Source organism: Chinchilla lanigera, unplaced genomic scaffold, assembly GCF_000276665.1.
Source record: "Chinchilla lanigera isolate Chin_1 unplaced genomic scaffold, ChiLan1.0 scaffold00008, whole genome shotgun sequence".
In the NCBI taxonomy this organism is placed as follows: domain Eukaryota; kingdom Metazoa; phylum Chordata; class Mammalia; order Rodentia; family Chinchillidae; genus Chinchilla; species Chinchilla lanigera.
In genome coordinates this window covers 23,840,069-23,862,127 of record NW_004955409.1, presented here as the reverse complement: position 1 = coordinate 23,862,127, position 22,059 = coordinate 23,840,069, and the positions used below count along the sequence as shown (strand labels likewise).

The following is a 22,059-nucleotide window of genomic DNA, read 5'->3' as shown; positions in this document are numbered from 1 at the left end:
TGTGTCAGAAACTAGGCCAGGTACTTTATATGCATTAACTCAGTCCTCATAACAACCTAATTAATTACTGTTACGTATATATTTTACAAATAGGAAACTGAGACATGAAAGGGCCAAATAATTTGCCCAACATTAAGCACTTTAAAAAGCTGGAATTCTAACACAGGCAGTCTGATCTCAACGTTCCATGTATATTATCTCTTCACTATAATTGTTAATTCATTTTTTCCTATTTTGAAAAATCTAGACAATAATACCAATGAACCTGTGGTCTCTGGCATTGAGTATATGCTAGGATCATCTGGGGGAACTTCAAAAATAGGAACAGGTCCTACTCCCAGAAGTTTTGACTCATTTACTGTATGGTTTGGTATGAGCTTTGGGTTTGAAAAACTCAGGTTATTGCAGTATATAGCCAAGATGTGAACCACTGTCCTAAATGTCTCTTGACCATAGAAATGGAAACTAACTTGATTACAGTGAAAGCAAGACTAGCAAGTATACTTTTCCAGCTATAAGAGTAATTACCTCCCTAAAATGTTCATTTGATTGAATTGTTTTTAATCTATGATGTGTTTTGTTTGTTTAAATATAGGTATAGCCCATATTCATATTGAACAAGACACTGCTGGGAGAAATAAAAGTCCACAGCTAGACGAACAACTAACTATGAATTCTAAGGGAAGCTTGATTCAGAAATCCAGTGACTTAGTTAATGAAGTCACAGATGCAGACGCTGACCTGCCAGGGCATAGATCAGCGACTTTTCAGGTGGTCATTCCTGATCCAGATGATGAGACACCTGAGAAGTGCGAGTGAGTATTGCTATCTGCCTTAGATCTAGAAAGTACAAACTAGAGGAACTTTTTCTCCCTTCCTTCTTTTTCTCCCTTTAGGTGTGAGCTAAATTTGGCTTGTCATTAACATATGTGAATGTAGGGAATCTGCTAGTGTTTTGTCTTCTTTCCATGATATTGATAGGATGTGTCCAAATTGCTAACTGGAAAAGCACAGGGTGAGTTTGAAGGGAGGCAATAAGATTTTTTTCCTTGTTTGGTATTATTTTCTATGACCTTACGTTATGGATGTGGAAATAATTGTTAGATTGATTTAAATAGGTTAGTATTTATCAGAGCCAAACACTGGCAACAGCTGTAGGGTAAATTCAGCCCAAAGGTATGTTTTGGTTTTGGTTAGCCCCATTTTGCATCTAAATGAATCTGGAAGCTTTACAAAGGACCTTGTACTCTACTATTTGCTTTCCTTATTGTTTCACTCTCTGCAACTTTTACCCATCCATCATATCTTTCTCATGAAGGAATTTGAATTTTGTGATGCTCATAACTTTTATCTATGAGATTAAGGTATTTTGATAATTGGTCATGTGCTATGAAGCTACAATTCCAATTTAAAAACTTAATTCTGTTTTTAGTCTGGACAGAATCATATCTTGTAGAATACTATTTTAGCAGAGTTTTTCTTATAAATTGCTGTTTCTGTTTGGTGGAAAATTATTCAGAATATTTGTGAGTGTTATCACATGATGAAGTAGAACCTCTTCTGAGGTGCATTTTGGGGTATGTTTTAGGCAGCAGAAACAGAATGAATGAAGAAGGGTTAAATGTTTTTATGACCACATGGGGAAAACAAATAGTAGAGCTTGGCCTAAAGCCAGATTGTGAATTCTCCAGTATAGTTGCAACAGGAGATAAATGGTAAGTAGTGCTGCTCAGATCACCCCAGGCCTCACTGCTAAATTTCTCTTTGTGACTCCAAGATTTACCTGTGCTTAAAAATTTAATACCGTGCCTTCAAACAACATCTCTTTTCCCTTCCCTTGCTTTATACTACTTGTTTACAGATTAATTCTATTCACAGATAGCATACCAAATGTTTAAAAAAGCCATTATACTTGCCCTTAAATATTTGAGGAATATATTTTTCATGTTTTGAATAATGGAAATATGATACTTTCCGTCTAATTGTACAAATTATTCAATTTTTGTTTCCATTTTCAGAAAAATAAGAACTATAATGAGACTCCTAACCAAAGATACAAATTGAAGTAATTACTAGAACTTGTAAAAGCTTTTACTGAGTACTTTTCACTGAACTAACTACAAGGTTGCTTACTAAATGCTTTCCACAGACTTCATTATCACAAATCTCTGTGAAATTGTTTTATTTGTTAACCCATAATATTTTATTATAGCATAAAAAGAAATTTAAAACTGGGTACTTTTGCATAAGTAATTTAATGTTTCCATTTGATGTATAAAATGTATAGATCTTATATAAAATCATATATATGTATTATTTACTAGTTTTCTTTCTTACAGCATTATGGAATATAGAAAGAATGACCTACATTATGAATGTATGATTCCTTATCAAGTTACTTCAGATATAGATAAAGAGACAGTATCATTTCTTCTAAAAGAATTGGATATACTCAGAACAAACAATGAAAAGGTATAATGTAAGAAGTGTGATCACTGTACAGTCTTCTTTCAGCCTTTGATGGAAATTTTCTTTGTTGCCCATCATTATTTGGCTTTTATTGTATACTTTATGCTGTTGCCATTCTTTGTCATCAGAATATGGTTGAACTAAATAATTGGGTATGAAGATAAATTTTTGTGGTTTCCTCCCTTGCTGATCAGTAATGTCACTTTCTTTTTTATAAACCTGTGGTACCGTGTATAGGCACCTACCAGAAAAAGAAAAAAAGGCTCAATTAAGTTTTGCTGTTGTAAAACTACTTCAGCATTAGGAAAGATAAAATATTAGGCCTTGGTTTTATGTTATGTTCTTAACTTTTCTTTTTTTTTAGTATCTGTGTCCTGTATTTTGTCTTTATAATACAGTGAATGAAATTGAATGTTAAAATAGCAAGGCGTGGTGATATTGTCATTTAGCTTGCATTATATACTGTTGCATTTTATGCAATCTCATTTGTCATTGCTGTTTTATATTTCTTTTCCAATTCTTATTTTAGTTACATTCGTCTGAGCCCTAAGCAATTTTATTAAATAATGTCCATTTTCTATACCTTCCTTTAAAAAAAAACTACATATTTTCCTCATTTGATTTTATTATTCTTATTGTTTGACATAGTCAAACTAAAGAATGAAGTTAGGAATGTTGATCATGTCTGAAGAAAAACAAAACAAATGATAAAAGCCTAGGAAGGAATTAAAAAAAATTTTGGAAGCATTCTATATGAGAGCATGAGACATTTTCTGTACTTTCATTTAGCAGTTATTGCATGCCAATTATAAGTCAGATACCAGTGCCAATGTAAATGGAATATGATGAGATAACATTCACAAAGGAAGATTTGTATCAGATATTAAGATGATTATCTTTATTCATTTTGTTTCAAAATATTGGAATTACTAAGGGAAGCTGTAAAATGTGGTGTCAGTTATTGTATTAGAAGAATGCCTTCTAATGTTTTGCTTTAAAACAGAAGAATAGATGAGATTGCTTTTGTAGTGGTTATATTTAATAATAATATCCTTCTAAGTTCGTTTTTATAATTTCCATATCTTTAAAAATATCCATTGCTTTATGAAATATTTTACATCTTTAATTTTTTCACTTGAATTTAATATATTTAGGTAACTAAGTGTAATGTTTCACAATGGTTACATAAAGGCTTAGGAAAAAACAAAATTTTACTTTGGAATTAACTCTATTTGTGGAAGATGTTTGCCAGATAAAATTAATATGTTTTTCAATGTGTTTTAGCTTCAAGAAAAACTGACTAGAGAAAATAAAGAACAGAAAAAATTAAAGCTTAAATTGGAACTCCAAGAAAAAGCAATGGAAGCTAAAATTGCTGAAAAGACAGCAGGTATAGTACTGAGTGTTAGCATACGGCCTGCAGAATCCTACAGAGGTTTTTATATGATGTGTCTTGGTGAATACTAGCATACTGCCTTATTTGCCAAAGGAGGGGAAGCTCCGTTCTTTTTTTTTTTTTTTTTTTGGCTGCTTAGAAAATAGGTGGCTTTAACATCCTGGTACTGGTATTAGTGAGAGCTTTACCTGTATTCATACTGATTTGGGCATTAAATGCATTGTTAACACCATGTCAATCCAATCACAAAAAGGTTGTTTGTTTTGTTGGAAGGGCCTGAACAAACAAGGGGAAATAATGATTACCAGTGCCTCTACCTTTCAACCAGCAGTTCAAATACCACTTATTGTTTTAGCTTGTTGAGAGGAAATACTTCTCCTTTGTATGAAGATAGTCATATATTCATTGCCAATGGAAACCTGCATTTGATTCAAAAAACTGTTTTGTGAAATTAATAAGTTGACATCTGATAATGATAGAGATGTTTTCTCTGAGATTAAAGTGAAAGGTTGCCACAGTTTAATGTTATAAATCACTGCCTTAAATATATTCTAGAGTCTATCTTTACTCACAGATCTTTGCAAGGAGAAAATTTTTCAACATATCTGTGATTTGTTACACTTATCAGGTAATTCTAAAGTCTTTGATCTTCATCTTGTAAGCCCATGTGGCTCTCTCCCTCACACTGCTTTTGTGTCTCAAGGAAGATGAATTTCATAAAATAATAGACATTAGTATCCAGAGGCATTTGAGAGATTACTTGTTTAAAATTCGTACATCATTTGGGACAGTTTTAAGAAACACTGATATGATTAGTCTGAGGTTATAAGTATGTTTTCAAGTCACTGAAACTAGTTATGTATGTGAGAGAATTTGGGAATTTTAGGGCAGAGGTTTGATGAACTACTATAGCCTGTCTTCAAAATATTACTGTGGTAAATAGAAATAAAATGTAACCAGGGTGATCATAAATAGATATTCCAGGTGAGTGCCAGATTGATGTTAAAAGAGTAGAAAATTTTTGTGTTTCAGTTTGAAGTATGAGAGTAATATATTTTAAGGAAAATTAATAATATGTTAATAGTAAATTCAAATATAGATTTACAATTTGAGAGTTTCCTGACTTTAGAGTCTCTCTCTCTCTCACACACACACACACACACACACACACACACGCACACACACACACAAAGCACATTTGTTTCAAGAAACACATGCAAATTTAACTTTCTGTATGTCTTGCATAAGTAGCTGGATAATTTAATAAATCTGCAAAGCCTATTTATCTCTGGTTAGGAACTCATTAGACCAAAATATTTATTGTTTAACTTTTGTATAACTAAGCATATACTTTAAATATTTATTTATTGATATATGCTTAACTATTCCCCATGATTGAGCAGTTTGAATCATGTATGCATAAAATGAAAAGTTGGTTACTTTTTATTCTTGTTAATCATGTATTCATCATTAATAACAAAATATTACTTTTGTAAATGCTAAATATATGAAAATTGTTTAATGTATTTTTATAGCTGCCTCAGTTGATAAAAATAACAGTGCTATATAGTTTTTCTGATACAAAGCTGTCTACAAACACCTACTACAAAATGATACAAAATGAAAATCTAAAGATTTTTAAAGATTAGTTTTCAAAATATATCTTTAGTTCACATATTTCACTTACTTTAAAAAAGGCTTCATCTATTTTACTTGAAACATCAGAGAAAATTATTACTATGACATCATTCTTTTAGCCTCCCATGTTGACACACTCTTGTAATTACACCTTTGCAAGTTTGTGGTGAGCTTTCAGAAAAAATATGAATAATTAATTGCTTAAGAGTGCACTTGTTTGACTTCTCTGCCATAAGGATAAACCTGAGACATTTCTAACTAAATGGATGCACCTTGAGGCCGTACTCAAGTGAAACAAATCTGACACCCGTGTAAATACTACATTGATTTTCTGGTATGAGAAAATGTAAATAAGGACCAAAATGTATAACAGATATTGTGAAATAGAAAGAAAATGTTCAAATGGGGAAGGGACTAAGCAAAGGGGCAGGGAAAGGGATGGAAGGGAAAAGAAAAAAATGAGAAAAGAAGGAAAAAGTGTAAGCAAAGCTTTCATTTGTTTATTTGTTTGTTTGAGACAGGGTTGTCCTATGTAGTTCTGGCTGGCCTTGAGCTCATTGCATAGCCCAGGCTGCCTCAAATTTGCAGTGATCCTCCTGTCTCAGCCTCCCGAGTGCTAGGATTACAGGCATGTGCCAAAAACTTTTGTAAATAAAGAGGGGAAGAGGGCTTGAAGGGAGGGTAGGTGAATGGGAAAAAGAGAATCAAGTTATATCATGTACAGGTCCAAATTCTCTATGATGAATGTGATCATTATGTGTACCTAAAGTGTACCAATAAATTTGATTTTAAAAAAAAAAGAATTCACTTGTTTGAAACCACAGTAACTTTAGTCCGATGGTGGCTCTTAAACTGTTTCATAATTAATCATTACATGACTTTATATATGTATATGAATATAGAAATATATGAATATATAAGAATTCTTAGATATCTTCTTGATCAGTACCCAGTGCGGTCGAAAAGTGAACACATCAACAAAGGAAACCATGTCTATTATCTTAATAAGAACAGTATATGCCAATGACTACATATCGTCTATTCTTGGTTCTTTATAACATGAAAGAACAAGTAATTTTTATGAGTGTTGATTCTTGTTTCTATCACTATGTGTTTCTGTGGTCAGAAAGTATATTTGGTAAAGTATATTATGCATATGCATACATCTAAGTTTGGTAGTATTCTTAAGCAAATAAATGCTTAAAAAATCAAACTGTTCCACACACAAAAAAAGTTGTACAAAAATAGTGAACATTGAAATGAGAACTAGGATACAAAAATGTATGTCTGTAGAGTTTAAAATATTAATTAAAAGATGAGGTAGTCTAAGGAAATATCTACTTTTATATATCAAATATGAAGATTTTATGTAAAAGGGTATTCAATCCCCCTATGGCAAGATAATTAACTGAATAGTAAGAGAATTATTAAATTATGGTACATTTATTCTATAAGACATTGTGCTATAATTAGAAACATTCTGAAGAATAGTTGATAATATGCAGAAAACTAAACTCAATGTTAAGTAAAAGAAACAGAGGGAAACTACTTATAATTTAATTCTATTAAAAGTATATTCATAGATGTATATTACAGAAAGAGGCAGATTCTGATGGTTTTTAAGTGGAGTTATTAATGTATTGATGAACAATTTCTGCCCTTTTCAGGTTTTTTTTTACAATGAACCTATACTAAATTTACTTTTAAAAAAGTAAACATTCCTTTCAAAAGAAGTGATATTTTAAAAAATGACTTCATGCTAATCTTAAAATAATTCCTTTGATAAGGCTAAGACCTAAAGACCACATAAAGCACAGTTTTATGAAAACCATATGATAGCTATGACCTGGTTTTGCCACTTTTCCCATGCTGTTTTGCTAGTCTTTCAGATTTCCCTCATATTTATTTTTTATGTCTCCATGTGTATCTTGTAACTCACGTATCTGTTAGTCCGTCGTGTTTTACCAGATCATTGTATAATTCACACACTCTGCCACAGTTAGAACCACATAAAACAGCGTGCATCCTTTTCACAGGTAGTTCGAAGCAGCTGGGAAGATGGAAAGCACGGGAGTCAGATCGACCCGGGTTTAAATCACAGCTTTGGCGCTTAACACGGATTGTGAACCTGAGCTCCTTAGTTACTCAGCTTCTTCACGCGTCCTTTTTCACATGGACAATGTGAATATTAACTAATGAACCAGAATGTTTTAAGGATTAGGGATGATGTATAACAGCCCCTGATATATAACTCGTGCTCATTAAGTTATAGCTTTAATATAATGTTGTATTACTTTATTTTATCTTCATGAAATTCTTTGGCGTCATTATGGGCAGAAGTCATAAAAAGATGTTTTGTTATTTTAGCTTTTAATTTAAAAAGTCTCACCATTAATAGATTTAAAAAGGGAAACAAGCTGAAAGTGGATGAAAGAATTGGAGATAAAGGATTATAAGAGATTTCTGTATGTATGTATACACACACACACATTTAATAGCACTAATACATTTTACTAAAATAATCCAAAATGAAATAAGTGGAATACAAAAAGATTTGGGCTTGTATACCTGTGGCAAAGTGTTCTTCACAAGGAAAATGTTTTTAATGTAATTTATAAATTTTCTTTCCCTGTTGGTTTTTACAGGATGTGAACAGTGTTATTCTGTGTGATCTTACGAGATTTTTAAACTCAGTTGTGACTTCTGTGATGGTCAAATCTCAGGGGATTAATCTTTCCCTTCTTATCATACATCATTTTGTTGTCATCATTAATTCTGTTTATTTAGGTGCTTAATTATTTCACAGGGGCAATACTAACTTCTTTGCAAATCGAATAAGAAACAATTATTGAGGTTCTATTACATATTTGATACTGTATTAGGCACTGCATACACATCATGAATGAGAAGGGTTTCAGATTTCAAGTATTTCTTTTTGCCTGCCACCCTTCTCAATTATAATACACCGTGCAGGTATTGGTAGCAGTTAGATGCTCAGACTTTGGATTAAGACCCTTTTTCTAATCTTTTTACCACTTACCATATATGGTAGATAACAGCTTTATCGAAATAATATTTATGATGAGCTTAACGTGTAGTCATTCAATAAATGGTCATTATGCTAATAAATGGTCATTATGAGTTCCTGTCTTGTGTTCTCAAGGCTCCTTTGTCTAATGGGAACATATTCAAAGTGTTCTGATAGTTTTGTACTTATAGAAATAACTGTCCCATACTAAGTATAAATACTGTACTCCATAGTTATTTATAACCATAACTTTGTTTCACAAGAATTGGCTTTTCTTTTTTATAAGTAATTTTTTGGGTTTGTTTTTTTTTTTGAGATAGAGTCTTACTATATAGTTCAGGCTGGCCTTGAACTCATTAGATAGCTCAGACAGGGCTCTAAATCACAGTGATCCACCTGCCTCAGCCTCCTGAGTGATAGGACTACAAACATACAACACCACACCCAGTTTAAGTAATTTATAAACCATTTTATTATTTGAATTTTGGTTTTCTGTTTTCCCTAATTTACAGATTGAACCTTAGTTAGAAGGTTTGAAAAAATTTAAAAATCCATACCAAAAAATACAATTAGGTCTTAGTTTTTGGAAATGCTGAAATGACTAGCTCATTCCTCCCTATGTTAACATTGGGAAAAATTGATTTCATTGTAGCTACTCCTGACTTTTTACTGTGTTTTGACTCATTAAATTAGATGCATGGATAATGTAGTTTGACAGTTGTTAGCAGGTATGGTCATTAAAAACTAAGGGATATTTTGAAGAAATATAGCAAAACCACTGAGTATTTGCCTTTAGGTAAATATTTCTTCCCATCTAAAAATGATTAAACTATAAACATTTCAAAAATGTTTTAATTCAGTTGAGTTTGACAATAAGAGAATATTGCACGGCCTGACTTGCATCTGTTTATTTGCTTATTTTGTAGTTACTGTGTTTCTAACTTGTAAGAATAGCCTGTTCGATTAAACCTTTTCTTTTTCCTACACAATCTCAGTAAGCATTGCCTGATGTTTATTGTCTGTTTCATTTTTATTATGCTTTTGCATTTACAGTGTACAATGATGTTTAAATTTTATATAAAAGTATTTAGTTTTTCTTATGTTATTTTTGTGATATTTAAAATATTTATATTTCTTTAAGGTCTTTATTTTTCTATTTCTTAAAAGCTCACATTAAACCCTCTGCTTTATATGTTAGTTATTTTTCTTTCTTGCATGTCATCCATTAAAGATTAGCTGTGGAAGGTTGGAGCATGGAGAGATTATGAATGACAGAACAACTCCTGTAGAATAATAATCAGTTTTTGGTATTTAATGCTGTTTGACTTTTGCAGACACATTTCTTATTAACCTTTGGTACAAAGAGAAATCCAGGTTCCTGATATCTCATGGAGAAGATGAATTTAAGATCCTCTTCCAATTAAACTGAAATAAAGCCAATATTGGGTTTTAGCCAAAAGAACTCCTTAGTTGCTAAGTCTTGTGTTTATAAATAGTCTGTCGTCTGTCTATTTATCTGTCCATATATCTATCTATCTGTCTACCTATTGTACTGCATTTTAACATGAAATTCAATGCTAAAATAATTTGCTTAGCTTTACTCAAACTGACAGTGCAAGCATACAAACTGTTTTTTTCTCTCTAAACATACATTTCTTTCTGTGCACAGAAGTATAGATTGATACTATGTAAATAACAAAATATATTATCAATTCTTCCTTATCATAGGGAATGTTAATTTGTTTTTGGTAGGGAAGAGAAGACTGTGCAGAGGAACCCTGAGATTAACAACTTAAATTTGTCTCCTGAGATTAAAATGTAAATTATGTTAAAAATACAGATGTGTAACCTAGTATTTTAGCAAATATATCAAGACAGCCCAACTAATTAAAATGGAAGAATAAAAACTGCTATATGATAGAAAATGTTTACATTATTTCCTTGTTCAGAAATGGTTGCTTTATATCATAGCTCAGATTATGTCAACTGTCTAATGATTAAAAACAACAAAGCTTAATTAATCCTGTATATAAAAAGCATACAAAGTAGGGAATTACTTTTATGAACTAAAATACTTTAAAATCTCATTTTTCTGTGTATGTAATGGTGAGCATAAATAAAATTTGATAACATTTCCTCTAATACTTAACTGCCTTCATCACATTACATTATAATGGAGTATTAAATATAGAGGCACATTTAGTTTTTGATTTGTAAGAAAAAAAGCCTTCTAGAATATGATTAGTAATTTAAGATAAAAACAGAGACCAAGCTCTCTGTTGAACAGCAGATAAAATAGTAATAGAATGTTGATTCTATTACTATCTTTGGCTTCAGAATTCTGTGAATCAGGGTGAATTTTAATAAGTATCAGGCCAAATAATATGAGAATAGAGTATGGTCAACCTTCTGTCCTTTTTTCCCAAGAAAAGTTCATGCTTTTTTCTGGAAAAGCAAAGATTGAATGGACGGAGAATCTATTTGCAGCAGTAATCAAAAATCGGAAATATTTTGTATGATTAAGCATACTGGAATTTAGCATTATTTCAGGCATTGAAGAATGTATGTAATATGTATATTTTACACATAAAAACAATAAACAAAACTCTAGAAAGTGATAAGACTTTCACATGTTTGATTAAGGATTTAAAAGAGGAAATCATATTGGAAAAATGTTAGGTAGCATTTACATTTCACAGAATTTTCACACTGGTATTTTAAAAATTATAATATAGCTTGTTAAGCAAATAAGTAAAATATGTGCTAAAATTATATTTGAAAAAGTATACAATTACTGATCATGATTTATTTCTTCAGGAATAATATCAATATATTAAATATTTGAATGTTAATAATGAGCATATTTTAAAATGCAATTTCAAATTATCATTGAATTATCTGTAGTAAACAAGTAAGTGTAAATATATATAATTGAGAATATTATTTTTTAAGTTCATGTTTTATAGTTTTGCTTCTTAAACTTAGAAAAGTTCATATAATTTCCTAATGTTCAAGAGTTTCTATACAGCTGAGTGTAAATTTATAAGACAGCAGATACTTACGTATACTTTTAATGCACTTACATACTTTGAAGAATGTTTCCAATTAGATATGTGCATACATAAATATTTGTGTACAGAAATGTTCATTACAATGTTGTTTATACAGTGAATAGTTCGGGAGAGTGTAAAATGTAATGATAAAAATGATAAAATCCAAATGATAAAATTCCATGCACTATTTTATATTTTTTAAAGAAAACTATAGGGTATCTTAACACATCGTATTTATTTTTATTACACACAAACTTAAAACTATGAAATAGTTGTGGCAAATTTTTATAATGAGCCTATATTACTTTTTAATAAAAAATTATTTATAATTGTATAAAATGTTGAAAAATGAAATCCAGTTTTAGAAAAACAATCTGTTCTATAAAAGAAGTTCTGGAATAATAAGTGAACATTGTCATGATAAAAGCAGAAGCATCAGACTACTTCAAGTAAATGTTAATTTTCTACTTATGTAGGGCATTAGCCTGTATTTAAAATTCCCAATAATCAATTTATACAAAGAATGAAATTATAATTTTAAAGATATTAAAAGACTAGTGTAATATTTGTACTTTTGGGATATGTATGTGGTAATTTTACCAAACACTAATTATTTGCTAGGAATGCATTTGACATTAGCATAACCCCCCCCAAAATGCTTACGTCTCATGTGAAACTGTAATAGCAGATATTTATAGAAACTGAAATTCTTTTATATTTAGTAAAAGATGGTGTTTCACTAAATTATTGTCTGTATTATGTATGTTGCTTAGAAATCTGGAAAATTAATTATATTGTGATTATTTGATATGTTAAAATCCAATTTCCCTCCTCTTTAATTTTACATTTGCATAACTACCATGAGGATGTTAACAAATGGATTCTTTTTCCTGAGAAATGTCTATTCTTAAATTATGTTATTTAGAGAATCAAGATCCAGTGTTTAAACTAGAATGTTTTCCAACATACTGTCTCACTTGTACTGTATTTTAAAAGTAGTTTGCAAAGTGTAGACTATGGGTTTGTCAATAGTCTTGGGTTCTACTAAGAAAATATGTACTCTGCCTTGACTCAATAAACTCATACTTAGAATGGTTCAACTTCTTCATATTTACTCTTGTCCATATTAGAAAACAATTAGCTTACTAAACAAATTTGAGTATTTAGTGGTGGGGGGTAGGGGTGATCTTCTCTGAATCTTTCTCATTTGACTAAGAATTACAGGATATTTGATAACCATATTTAAAAATGGAGATATCCAAATATTATTGTAAACACCCAATGATTTGTTTTACCTACAATATAAGTATTTTACTTGGTTGGCTTACATAGTAGCTAATAATATTTGTTAATGTAATTTAACTGCTGTGAACCTTTACTGAACAAATATTGAAATTTATTCAAGTCAAAGAAAGAGAATCTCTAATGACTTTTGTTAAAGCTTCTATTTAATAGTTAAGGAGAAAAGTTTGTATGACATACGAGATGCAATTAACAGTAGATTTTACATTTAATAAAAAGAAAGAAGCATGCGTATTTGCTTTATTCATTCCATCATAATTTGCATTAGAGCTGTGGGTGTTTAATGAGCAAATTCCAACTAAAATGCTATATTGATTTTCTAGTGAACTTTGTAATAGTCATCTACCTTGGAAAAGCTCAGTGTTTACAATTAAGTTTTCTTTACAAAAAATGTGTGAGAGTTGCATATTGACCCTTTAAAAGTACTGGATTCTAGACAGAACCAAGTTTTTTCATAATCAAATTTCACATGTAGAAGATATTAAAAATTACCATTCAGTAATACATTAATTTTCAATTTTTACAAATAGATAATATAACTAGATTTTACATGTGTTGTTTTCTGATTTAACCTTAAATAATCAAATGATAATTTCTTTGAAATTTATATATACCTCCTTGAATTTTAAACAGCATTATAAAGGAAAAACAATTTTGTCTTGGTTATAAAGGACCAAATAATTCCTTCATATGAAGCATTATTTCTACCTTTAAGGATAGGAATAGCTAGATTTATTATTAAAGCCCTAGATATTTCTAGCCTTACTGTTTTTCTCAAATGCCACTATATGTAAAGAGAAATAGAACTTGAACTGTAACGTTTAGTCATACTTTCTAGAAACAATAGGACACCTGTTGGCATTTAAAATTTAATAATTAACATTTTTACTATAATGTGTTAGAATATTTGGGATGATATAATATTCATTTGTAATTATTATTTTACATCCTATTTGTTTTATAGCTTATAAAACTTTTATAATGTAAATATTTTAAAACATTTTCAGTCATACTTTGTATTAACCTTTATGTAATTGTGTTATACATATGCAATATATAATAAGCTCTGAATAATTATTTTTTCATTCTGTTTTATGATTGTTGCCTGGCAATGAAAAAGGTTAAAACAGGAGGAATTTAGAACTGAGTTTTTATATAAAAGTGGTCTAAATTAACCTAAATCACATTCATATATCTACAGATTAAGTCACATTAATACATCTAAGAATTATCAATTTGTGAGCTGAGAATGTTCAAAGTAGGGCTGGGACTGAACTGACATTCATTGAGTATTCACTTTATTTATTTGGTCAAAAGCTTTTGACCTGAAAACTACCCATGGTTGTATTACATCCATTTTATATACCTGAACTGCAAGTAAAATAATTTAATAAATGTAAAGAAACAAGGTTACTGAACCTCAGTACCTCAGGACATCAACCAAAATCCATAATCTTCTTTGTACCACCCTGCTTTCCATACTATACAAAATGTATATTCTTCCTGGAAGAGGATTATGTAGAATTAGAAGGAAAAGTAAAGTTCATTTTTGTGTTCTAAATTCTAGACAGAAGTTTCTTTCAAAATAGTAATAATTAATTGATACATGGTTGCAGAGTATAACCATAGACAGCTACATAACAATGATAATATTTTGGAACTATGAGAAAAAGTATGAAAATCATGTTGAGAAGTTCTGGTTTTTCCAAATGTTATGTTCATAACAATTTGCTAATTTAACTTATCTGTGCAATTAGAAGCATCTCATTTTATGCATGTTTTATTTGGTTGTTCCAAGCATAATTTGTCATCTAGTTTATCCATTTAGCTCCTAATAAAAATTTGGTTATTTCTAGATTGTGCTTATTATAAGTAAATATGCTATGAATATTTGTGTTCATTTTTATATGGACATATGTTTTTATTGTTCTTGGTAAACAACCTCTGTGGAATAGCTGAATTTTATGATGAGAATATATTTAATTTTTGTTAAAAAAATGGACACACCGTGATTGTTCTATCTTACATTCTTACCAGCAGTGTATGAGATTTTAATTTTGACACATTCTTGTCAACATTTGATATGTTCAGTCCTTAATTTCGTCATTATAATAAGTATGTGGTGGTTATCTCATTGAAGCTTTAATTTGGATTTCTCTGATTGCTGAAAATGTCGAGCGTTTGTTCTTGTGGTTATTTTCCATCCGTATATTTGTTTTGATATTGTGTAGTTTTTAGTCCTTTATCCATTTTTTAGTTGTGCTGTTATTACTGAGATGGAGAGTTTTAAAAATTCTGTTCTGGATGTACATTTTTTTATCAAATATAAGCATATATGTATCTTTCATCCTGAATTTTTGCCCTAAGAAGTGAGTTTCTTGATAGGTACAATTGGTCACCTTTTTAAAATCGTATCTCTCTCATCCAATCATTTTTCCAACTTAAGGATTTATTTTCTTATCACTTTGTCTAGAATAGCAGAAATTTTTAGTTACATTACTTTGGAGTCCAAATTATTGCTTTTTCTTAAAATTGATATTATAGTTAAGATATCTGTAGTTTAATTCTGATGTCCCAGAGGTTTTCTCCTATGTTTATTTTCAGAAGATTATAACTTTAAGTCTTACATTTAGGTCTGTGATTTATTTTACAGATAGCAAAATCAGTTTACCATTAAAAAAAAGTCAATCAGCCAGGAGATTGAGGCAGGAGGATCCCAAATGCAAACCCAGCCTCGACATCTTAGCAATTTATGGAGACCCTGTCTTAGAAAAAGCAAAAAACAAAGAAAAATTTAAAAGGGCCAGGATACAAAGGCCCTGGGTTCAATCCCTAGTGCAACTCTTCCAAAATTACCAATTTTACAAAGAAGGAGAAAACCATATGATTTTCTCAGATAGAGAAGTCTTTGAAAAAAATCCAACAGTTTAAGTGAGCTTTGTTAATTGATATCAGTCAGTGACTATCAAATATAAATTGATGAATATGGGGTATTATATTCATAATCTTTTATTTTCCTTTTCCTTTTGTTTTTGTTTTTCTCTGGTATCGGGAACCGAACTCACGACCTTGTGCTTGCCAGGCAGGCGCTTTGCCGCTGAGCTAAATCCCCAGCCCTTATTTTCCTTTTGATATATATAGTATTATAGTAATGTCACCACATTCATTATTGATATATATACATTCGTGCATTCTGGCTTTGCCTTGATCAGTCTAGCTAGAAGTTTATTAAATTTTCTGATTTCAGATGATTAATTTTTGATATCCAATTATCTTTATTGTTTTTCATTTTCAATTTAATTGGCTCCTGTTCTTTATTATTTTCTTCTTGCTTGATTTGGATTTTTTATTTCTTTTCTAATTTTTTCAATTAGATAATGATTTGAACTTAGATAATGATTGGAGATCTTTTATACATACATTTAATGGTAGAAATTTCTAGGCACTGCATTAGCTTTCACATATTTTGATGCATTTTCATTTTTTTGTCATTTCAAAATATTTTCTAATTTTTCTTGGAACTTTGGTTCATGTACTAGTTAGAAAGATGTTATTTAAATCCATGTGCTTGGGAATTCTTTGACTTTTTTTTAGTGTTATTTATTAGTACACGTTTGCTGCACAGAATATTTACATTCCTTTCTTGTTGGTTTTGTTTTTGATAATTACTTTAATTTCAGTATGGCCAGAAAACATCCTTCATATGATTTCAGGACTTATAAATTTTTGAGGCTTAATTTATGACTCAAGATTTGGAGTCTTTTGCTGTTTTATATGGACCTGAAAGAATGTGTATCTTACAGTACTGTGTTTTATAAATGTGTCATTTAGTTCTTCTTGGTTAACTATAGTGTTCGTTTCTTAAATATTCTTGCTTATTTTTTGTTTACCTAGTTTATTAAGAGAGCATGTTGAAGTCTCTCACTGTAACTAAGATTTGTTTTACTCAGATTTGTTCGTTTTTGCTATGTGTGTGCATTCACATATAGAATTTTTATATCTTTATATAATTAATATCACTCTGTTTCTCATAATTTTCTTCACTCTAAAGTGTACATGATAATAATGTAGCCATGTCAACTTTATTTTTTACTTATGCTTCCTCGTCTTTTGACTTTTTACTCTATGTGTATCATTATATTTAAAGTGTTGAATTCCTGGCCTAAGAAGTGAGTTTCTTGATATGTATAATTGGTCATCTTTTTAAAATCCAGTCTGATAATGTCTGTCTTCAATTTGTGAGCTTATCTGACATATTTGAGTTCAGGGCCATCAATTTATTTCTTTTTCCTTTTTGTTCCCATTTTTTAGTTCCTCTGTTTTTTCCCCACCTATCATCTTTTGTATTATGTGAATCTGTTTTAGATTCCAGTTTCAATTTCTCTATTTGGTTAATGTATCTTTATATATATATATTAGTGATTGCTGTTGGATTAGAAAATATAATCAATACTCATTATTCATAGCTTCCATATTATATGTAACTTTTTACAATTTACTTAGAGTTAATACTTTATCATTTCAATTGATACATAGAAAATTTTACTATAATATGGAACCTCTTTCTTTTTTTTTTGGTTTTTCTCTGGTACCGGGAACCGAACTCACGACCTTGCGCTTGCCAGGCAGGCGCTTTTGCCTCTGAGCTAAATCCCCAGCCCCAGGGACCTCTTTCATAGATTACATATTTCATACATTTGTGTACACTGAAAACCCATCAATATTAAATTTTTGCTCTCTATTTTTCTGTTGAAATCGAGACTAGTTTACTATATTACTGAGATACTTACCATTTGTTTTGTTTTCTTTCATTTCTAATGTTTAGAGTGTCCTTGTGTTATCATTTCCCTTCTTTCTGAAGAATCTTTACCAGTGCTTTTAGGATAGGTCCTTTGAGTACGAATCCTTCTGTTCCTGTCTGTCTCTGTCTCTGTCTCTGTCACTATCTCTGTCCCTCTGTCTCTTTATTTTCATTCCTGAGGACTGTTTTTATAAGATGTAGAATTCCAGGTTGACTAGTTCTTTATGTTCTTTAAAAATGTTTTTTCATTTGTATCTGGCCTTCATGGATTCTATGGGAAACCAGCCGTAATTTCAATTATTGTTGTCATAGATAGTCCTTCCCCTAATGCTTTTAAAGATTTATCGTTTGTCTTTAATTTTCAGCAGTGGGATCATTTTGTGTGGGAGCAGAGTTTTTGGATTATTTTTATTTGGAATTCACATAGGTGCTTTTCTTTGTGAGTTTAGGTCTTTGGGAACTTGGGAATTCGTTAGCCCTTATATCAACTTTTTTTCTTTTAACCACTTCCGTTCTCTCCTTCAGAGAGAGTGTGGCCTTGATTTTCTTACAGATATGAGGCTTTGCTAATTTTTCAATCTTTTTTTCCTTCAGTGATTCAGATCAAATAATTTCTATTGGTTTATTTCAAGTTCATTGGCTTTTTAAAATTTCCACCCTGCTATTTAGGTCTTCTAATATGGTTTTTATTTTGATTTTTTTAGTTCGAAAATTTGTTTGATTTTTATAACTCATATTTCTTTTTGTTTAATTTTAACTTTTGCTTCTGGAATGTTTACAAGTGATGTGCTCAGTTATTGGATTTTTGTATTAGCTACCTTAGATTCTTTTTCAGATAGTTTTGACTCCTTTGCCATTTAACAACTCTTTTTCTCATGCAAGTTGAGATTGAGAGGGCATTTTCATTTTTTATGTTTGTTTTTGTTGTTTATTTTTCTATTTCAGGTAATTTTTAAATTTTGTTTTGGACATTTTGAATATTATCTTAAGAGATTCTGTGTCTTACTGACATTCTGTTGATGTTTCAGCACACAGTTTACCTTGTTAGGTTCAGGGCACTCACCTTCTGTGAGCTGAGTTCCAGTATCCGTCCAAATTTGCGCTTTCCATACTCTCCTAGCAGTCAGCCTAGAATTTGGGTGGACTTTTTTTCTTCAGCTTATGTCTCAAGGCTTTGGCATGGTAGTGAGGATCAGATTCATTCCTGTACTGGTCAGCTTTGCAGATGGCTTTTCCTCACACGAGGTGCAGCACTGTGGCCTGACCTGGTGTTGCTTTCCTAAGATCTTCACGCTCTACTATTTCTCTTCCTTTTCTGGATTTTTTTGGTTTTTCTTTTTGATCCTTTAGGTACGAACCTGTGAGTTTTGTTATTAATTCAGTGTCAGGAACTGAGAAAAACAGGGTTTAGTGTTTTCCCTGGGGTTCCCCAAGTGGAGAGGTGAGTAAGCTTCTCTTCCCTTATAGTTTGAGCTACTATTCTTTCTTCTTGCCAGCAGTTTCTCTATTGCTAATGCCTTTCTTGTAAGGTTGCCTGTGGGGCTAAACATTTAGAAATAGTTAAAGAAACAACAGATTTCCCTGTTTCTAAACTCTTTGGAGTTTTCTCCAGCTGGATAAAAAATTTTTCCTGTGTCATTGTATGTACCACAGTGTTCTCTACTGGGATTGAGGCTTGCTATGGTTTATAGCTGGATGTCCTCCACGCCTCATGCACTCAGAGGTGCGGCGTGTGGTGACTGTACTGTGGCAGCTGGCTTAGTGTTAAGAGTGGTCACAGGAGGCCAGTCATGCTGGCCAGACCTGGCAGGGTTGTCTGCCTCCTTGGCTCCACCCTTACTCTCTTTCTACTTCCTGGACATAGGAAAGTGCACAGCTTTTCCTCTGCTATGCCCCTCTGCCACGCTATTCTGCCCTGGAGCTGGCTGACCATGGACTATAGCCCTGAGGCAGAGTATTGTTTTCCTCTAAGTTGTAGGTTTTGGGTATTGTGTTTCAACAAGAAAATAGCTAAAATGAGGTCACGATGGATTCAGGCTGGGGCCTCCAAGAGTAAACTAAAATGGCAAACTTAACGACCATTTCAGTAGTGGGTTGAATTCTGATATTTTGAGGTTGAACAGTTGTGCTGTGTATTCTGTCCATATTTTACAGTTGCCTTCCTGTGGAGAGAAAAGCGCGTTCACTGTAAATTACACAGAAGTAGAACTGCGCTCTTCCTTGAATGCCAGGTGAAATTTTTTTTGCCTTGAAGTCAGTGTGGCAGTAGTGAGGAGTAATTGTTTTAATCGCCACATTTTATAGATTATACTATTGAAAAATTGAGGAATGGCTTAGTAAATTGAGCTACATTTTTTGTCCTCTAAATTTCAGTAAATTCTTAACTCTTAGGTTCTGGTTTCTTGTGAATGGAACCCACTTTCTTTCTTTTTTTCATTTCTTTTGCCATTGCATTGGTTCAGAGTTTCCTAATTTTCATCCGGACTGTTATAATAATCTAATATTATATGAAGAGGCATATACAATCCTACTTGCAAATTCTCTCTACCCCACTCCCAATCTTATAGATACATTTAGTATTCTAACATTTGGGTGTCTCTTTAAAACACAGATCTGATAGATAACATGGTTGTTCTTCTGTCTTCTATTTCTATGCTGAAAGAAACTGTCAATGAGTCTTTGGTTGACCAGTATTGCATGTCTATATCTGTTTTCATGAGAAGCCACTTTGAAGATATCAATATGTAATACAACCACCATTGTTAATTCCCTACCACTTTGTTTGTAACTCTATATTGTCTGTATTGTGCTTGTGATATGTTGTAAAATGTTGTATGTCTGTTAATGTTTCCCTCCTTTTATCTTTAAAATAAAAAAATAAATAAATAAAACACAGATCTGATCAAATTGTTTCTGTTCTGAAAGTCATTTAATATAATATCCAAATTTGAGGTTAGCGTCTGTACTTATTTCTAGATGTTCCAGAGAATGGCTCAATTATGGGAGTTATTAAAGTGAATTCTTAGATGACTGAAATAACCTTCTTGTTTCCACTCTTGTCCAGCAGTTTCTCATCTAGAAGCCAGAATACTCCATTTCAAACATAAATATAGGTCTCATTTTCTCATTTAGAACAATCTAATATCTGTCATTATGCTTAGATGATATCTAAAATCTTTACTATGCCTTATGAGACCCAGCATGAGCTCTCAGAACTCTGCCCTCCAGCCTTTACTCTACTCCAACCACATTGGCATGGCTGTTTTTTCTCAGAAGTATCCAAGATCTCACACTTAATTCTCTGGCTTAAGATACTTTCATTGTCTGTTGAGGAAGAACTTTCGTATATGCTTGCATGTGTACATGTATGTGAGCATACATACACACATATCTCCTCTTCCTTTATTTTAATGTTCTGAAATGTCACATTTCAAAAGGAATACTCTTCAAAAATAACCTGGTCTATTTCGTGTCTGCAAAATCACTTTCCATTCTCTCATGCAGGCTTCTTTTTCAAAGTCTTCATTACTTCCTACTTATCTACCTTCCTGATTTTCTGCTTGTTTTTCTCTGTACCATCTGTCTCCCATTAATGGATGTATGTTCCAGGACGTTAAGGACTTGCCTAGAGTATTATATTACATAACCCTTATGACTAGATGGATGACTGACAGCAGAGTTTGCTAAATGTTTAGCGAAGGATGAATAGAAAAAAGAATAGATACACTTTTCTTTCTTTAGACTCAGCTTCTTGGAAGTGGTTTTGGCTTTTGCTTTCCCATTGCACATTACGTTTTATATCAGTCATGAACACGATATACAGTACTTGATATATGTAAAATTTGCCTCTGCTACAAGTAATAGTCTTAAGTAATATACTAATAACTATTGTGATTAGTAATTTGTAACAAACCTTGGGCATAAACTCAATGTTATATAAACTAAACCTTTTTTTCGAAGTTTATTTTGTGGTTTACCATTACAAATAAGATTTGTTTCAGTGATCTGGTATTTAAGCTCTATTTATCTAATGTTGGAGTAGTGTTGCAGTAGTGTTTTAAACATTATGAACCAGGTGTGCTAGTGCATGCCTGTAATCCCAGCACTTCGGAGGCTGAGGCAGGAAGATTGCTGTGCGTTCAAGGCCAGCCTGGGCTACAAAGTGAGTTCAGGACCAACCTGAATTGCATAGTGAGACCCTGTGTCAAAAAGACCAAAAAAATATATATATATATTATGTAAGGTCTCAAGTATACTAACAGTTGAATTATGCTTAAGAAATGACTGTTTCATATGACATCAAATCTCATATAGTGTACAAATCTAAGCAGCGCCATTTGTGTTTTATGCCACCTGCTCTCTTCAGATGTGC

General features: G+C 31.5%; 1 protein-coding gene across 2 annotated transcripts in view; it reads left to right on the top strand.

Annotated features, from left to right (window-relative positions):
• Mipol1 (mirror-image polydactyly 1) overlaps positions 1 to 22,059 on the top strand; it is a 328,974-nt gene that overhangs the window by 71,918 nt on the left and 234,997 nt on the right. For both annotated transcript variants that reach the window (XM_005376900.2, XM_013510359.1), the window contains exons 4-6: positions 596 to 815; positions 2,340 to 2,472; positions 3,754 to 3,859. In XM_005376900.2, the coding sequence (XP_005376957.1) occupies positions 596 to 815; positions 2,340 to 2,472; positions 3,754 to 3,859 (459 nt within the window). The remainder of the gene's footprint in view (positions 1 to 595; positions 816 to 2,339; positions 2,473 to 3,753; positions 3,860 to 22,059) is intronic.